The 3,260-nt window shown below is 39.3% G+C and overlaps 1 protein-coding gene across 1 annotated transcript in view; it reads left to right on the forward strand.

Annotated features, from left to right (window-relative positions):
- LOC101849001 (putative uncharacterized protein DDB_G0277255) overlaps positions 1–3,260 on the forward strand; it is a 91,456-nt gene that overhangs the window by 52,057 nt on the left and 36,139 nt on the right. Inside the window, exons 3-4 of the mRNA XM_035972358.1 lie at positions 1,403–1,452; positions 2,207–2,526. Coding sequence (XP_035828251.1) covers positions 1,403–1,452; positions 2,207–2,526 — 370 coding nt within the window. The remainder of the gene's footprint in view (positions 1–1,402; positions 1,453–2,206; positions 2,527–3,260) is intronic.

Consider the following 3,260-nt stretch of genomic DNA (forward strand, 5'->3'; position numbering starts at 1 on the left):
CTCCCATCTCCCCCCCCCTCTCTCTCTAACCCACTCCGAGTAAGCTGGTCTTTTCAACTCCTTACCTCTCATTGTTTAAAGGGACGGAGCAGCAGTGCCTCTCCACACTGCAGGCATTTATTCCTTCAGCCAGACCGAGAAGCCATTTTTTATTCCGCCTCGGGGCAGGACTTGCTACAGCTCCATACAATACCTGTTAGAAAAGTGGCCTTCCATTGCCATTAAGTAGAGCATGTTACGTCATTCTTAAGGCTGTTTGATCCTCGGGACTATGTTAAGAAGTGCATTAGGACCGGGCCTTGTGCCAGACATTTAGGAAAGCTTTACTGTTTTAGGCCCCGGTTTCGATGTGTAATGTAATTTTTTTTTTTAAGTATGTGGAATCTGGCAGCTGTGCCAAAGAACTTTATTTTATTTCCTTGTGTTGATAGTTTCTGCATTATTTATTAATTCTGATCTTAACAACTGGAATAGAGGTCTGCCGAGATACAATGCGAAATTTTGAGTTTGTTGATGTAGGCCTAAGTGTTTTTCGTAATTCATTTACTTATGCACTGACATGCTATCCATTTATCTCGTGAAATGGTTAGTTATCTTTTGTACATCATTTATATAAATAAAATATTTATATTAATTATTCCGTTTGCATTTGTACTTTGTAGTAAATATTTTCATAGGCGCTCATATGACCTTATGCAGTTGCGAGCGCCTCAAAACCCTCTACTATAAAAAAAAAATTATTCCCATATTCGGTTTTAACCCAATCGACCCAAACAAAAAGTTGTTCTTTTTCAAAATAATCAAGCATCTTTTTCTTTAAAATCATGTATTGAATTCATTCATTCATTCATTCATTCATTCATTCGTTCATTCATTCATTCATTCATTCATTCATTCATTCATTCATTCATTTTTTTTATCTATTTATTTATCTATTTGACTAGGTGATTGAATGGTTAATTAGTTTTGTGATTACTTATTCAATTATTTCATTGTTTTATTACTTCATTGTTTGTTTGTTTGCTTGTTTGCTTGGTTTTTTGTCTGCTTGCTTGGTTGATTTACTCGTGATTTATTTTCTAAAATTCGATTTTTTTTTGGGTATTTGTAATTCGTCTAAATTATTCATATGCATGTATTGCTTATTTATCACCTTTTAGATTAAATATCTCCTTAGGTATCATTAGCCGTTTTGAAAATCTGAATTTGTATCATTATACTTTGTCACTTTTTTGGGTATTTTTCACAATACGTTTTGTGCTTTTTTTTTCAAGCAAGCATTTCTTATCTAGCTAGCTTGTGACTCATCATATTCGTTACATAAGCGAACTTTGACTTCTGCTAAGCGTCGATTATCACTTTTTGTTAAAATTTCCATTTCTTTCTTTTTTTTCCCATCCAGGTACAGCAGGGGGTACGACAATCTTCCCTGGCAGACGTGAGGCACCCCTGGTGGGTGACAGAGCCTGGCTTGAGAAGAGAAGACAGCGCGCGCCAGTTGGGACTACCCCGATCTGTGTGCCAGTATAAATAGACGCAAAAGAAGAAAAGATACTCTGGAGTGCCATCGCATGATCCTGTTTGCTTACACTCTTCATAAACCACGCGCAGGAGCAGGGGAATGAGACACTACCGTATCGGTCTTTGCCGTTTCACCTGGTGATAGTTTTGTGGCTTGGAGTGTGTCTAAAGTAAAATAAATTTTGTGTGGTGTGAAGTTTATGATAGAAATAAAAATTCTAAAAAATTAATAGTTAGAATTGAAAGGCGCAAATATTGAGAATTAGAATCATACATTTCAAAACTAAATGATTACAATTATTACACATTTGAAAACTGAGAATTAGAACCAAAATACCTCGAAAATTGAGCACCATATCATTCCGACAAGCCGGATAGAGGAGAGCGACATCAAGGCACGCCACTCGTACTTTCTCCCGCCTGGAGTCCCCAGCTCAGACCCCATTCTGGAAGCCCTAGCTCCCTGCGCTTTCCACCCGTTCCCCGCAGCAGGTTCTGCCTTTGCAGCGGTTGGTGGCCTCTACAACGGTACCACAGCTGGCAACATCAACAGCCACCACCACCACCACCCACACCACCACCACCTTCACAACCTCCACCACCACATCAGCAACAGCACCAGCAGCAACAACAGCACTAATAATAATAATACTAATACTAATACCAACACCACTTCCCCCAACAGTAACAACAGCAATAACAACAACGACAGCAACAACAACAGCGGTGGAGGAGGTAGTGGTACCGGCAGCAGCAGCAGCAGCAGTGGTCTCCGGCCAGGTGGTGTGACGACGACAAGTGGTTGGCGGTCTGTGAGCGGGCGTAGCAGCGGCTCCAGTGATGGTCGATGTCACAGCAGTGGTCCCGGCGCTGCCAGCAGTAGTAGCGTAGTTGACGGTCAGCTCGGTGTGCGGCATTCCTCCTCCTCCTTGGATATTGTTACGTCACCAGCACATCATCATCCGGACGACCTCGACGTCAAAGTCGCCAACATGCCCGCCAAAGGTGAGTAGGGAGGCCACAGTAGGCGGTTGTGCTAGTAGTCGGTGGTAGGGTTTGTTTTTTTTTTTTGGGTTGTTTGGTTTGAGGTGGGGTTGTTCTTTTTTTTTTTTTTTTTTTGGGGGGGGGCTGTTTTTGCGTTTTATTCTGTTTTGTGTTTTATTCTGTTTTCTTTTCTGTTCTTTTTTTCGGGGGGTGGGGGGTGGGTTCCTGTTCTGTTATTTTTTAAATTTTAAATAAAAAACAATGCCTTTAATATTAGTAAGGGTTTTACAGCACTTTTAACACAATTAGATTATAAAAGTGCCGAAGATTAATAATAGGTGTTTCTAGATAAGACTGATAGAAGTTTGATAAGAAAGAAGAATCAAACCACACCAAAGCACCCGTCAGCCACCCTCTAGGAGTTTTTATTTCCCAGAAAATGTATAATTATTTTATTTAATGGGTTATGTATTTATAGCCGTAACATTTGGAATATCTTTTTGTACAGGTATTTTTAAAAAACTTGGTTTTAAAAGACAAAAGCGATTTTTACCCTTCAAATTTCCATAATTGATATTGAAAAAACTGTGGAATAATTAAGAGAGCACGAAAATGCAAAGTTTATGTTGTTTTCATCGTCAAATGGTACTATATGTCATATAACGCTTGTGTCATTATGTATCATTGATAAACAGTGATTGAAATTTAGCGATTTGCTAACGCAAGGACGCAACACCTTCAAACAATAAATAAAT

The sequence above is a fragment of the Aplysia californica genome, unplaced genomic scaffold, assembly GCF_000002075.1.
Source record: "Aplysia californica isolate F4 #8 unplaced genomic scaffold, AplCal3.0 scaffold00663, whole genome shotgun sequence".
NCBI classification, from domain to species: Eukaryota; Metazoa; Mollusca; class Gastropoda; order Aplysiida; family Aplysiidae; genus Aplysia; species Aplysia californica.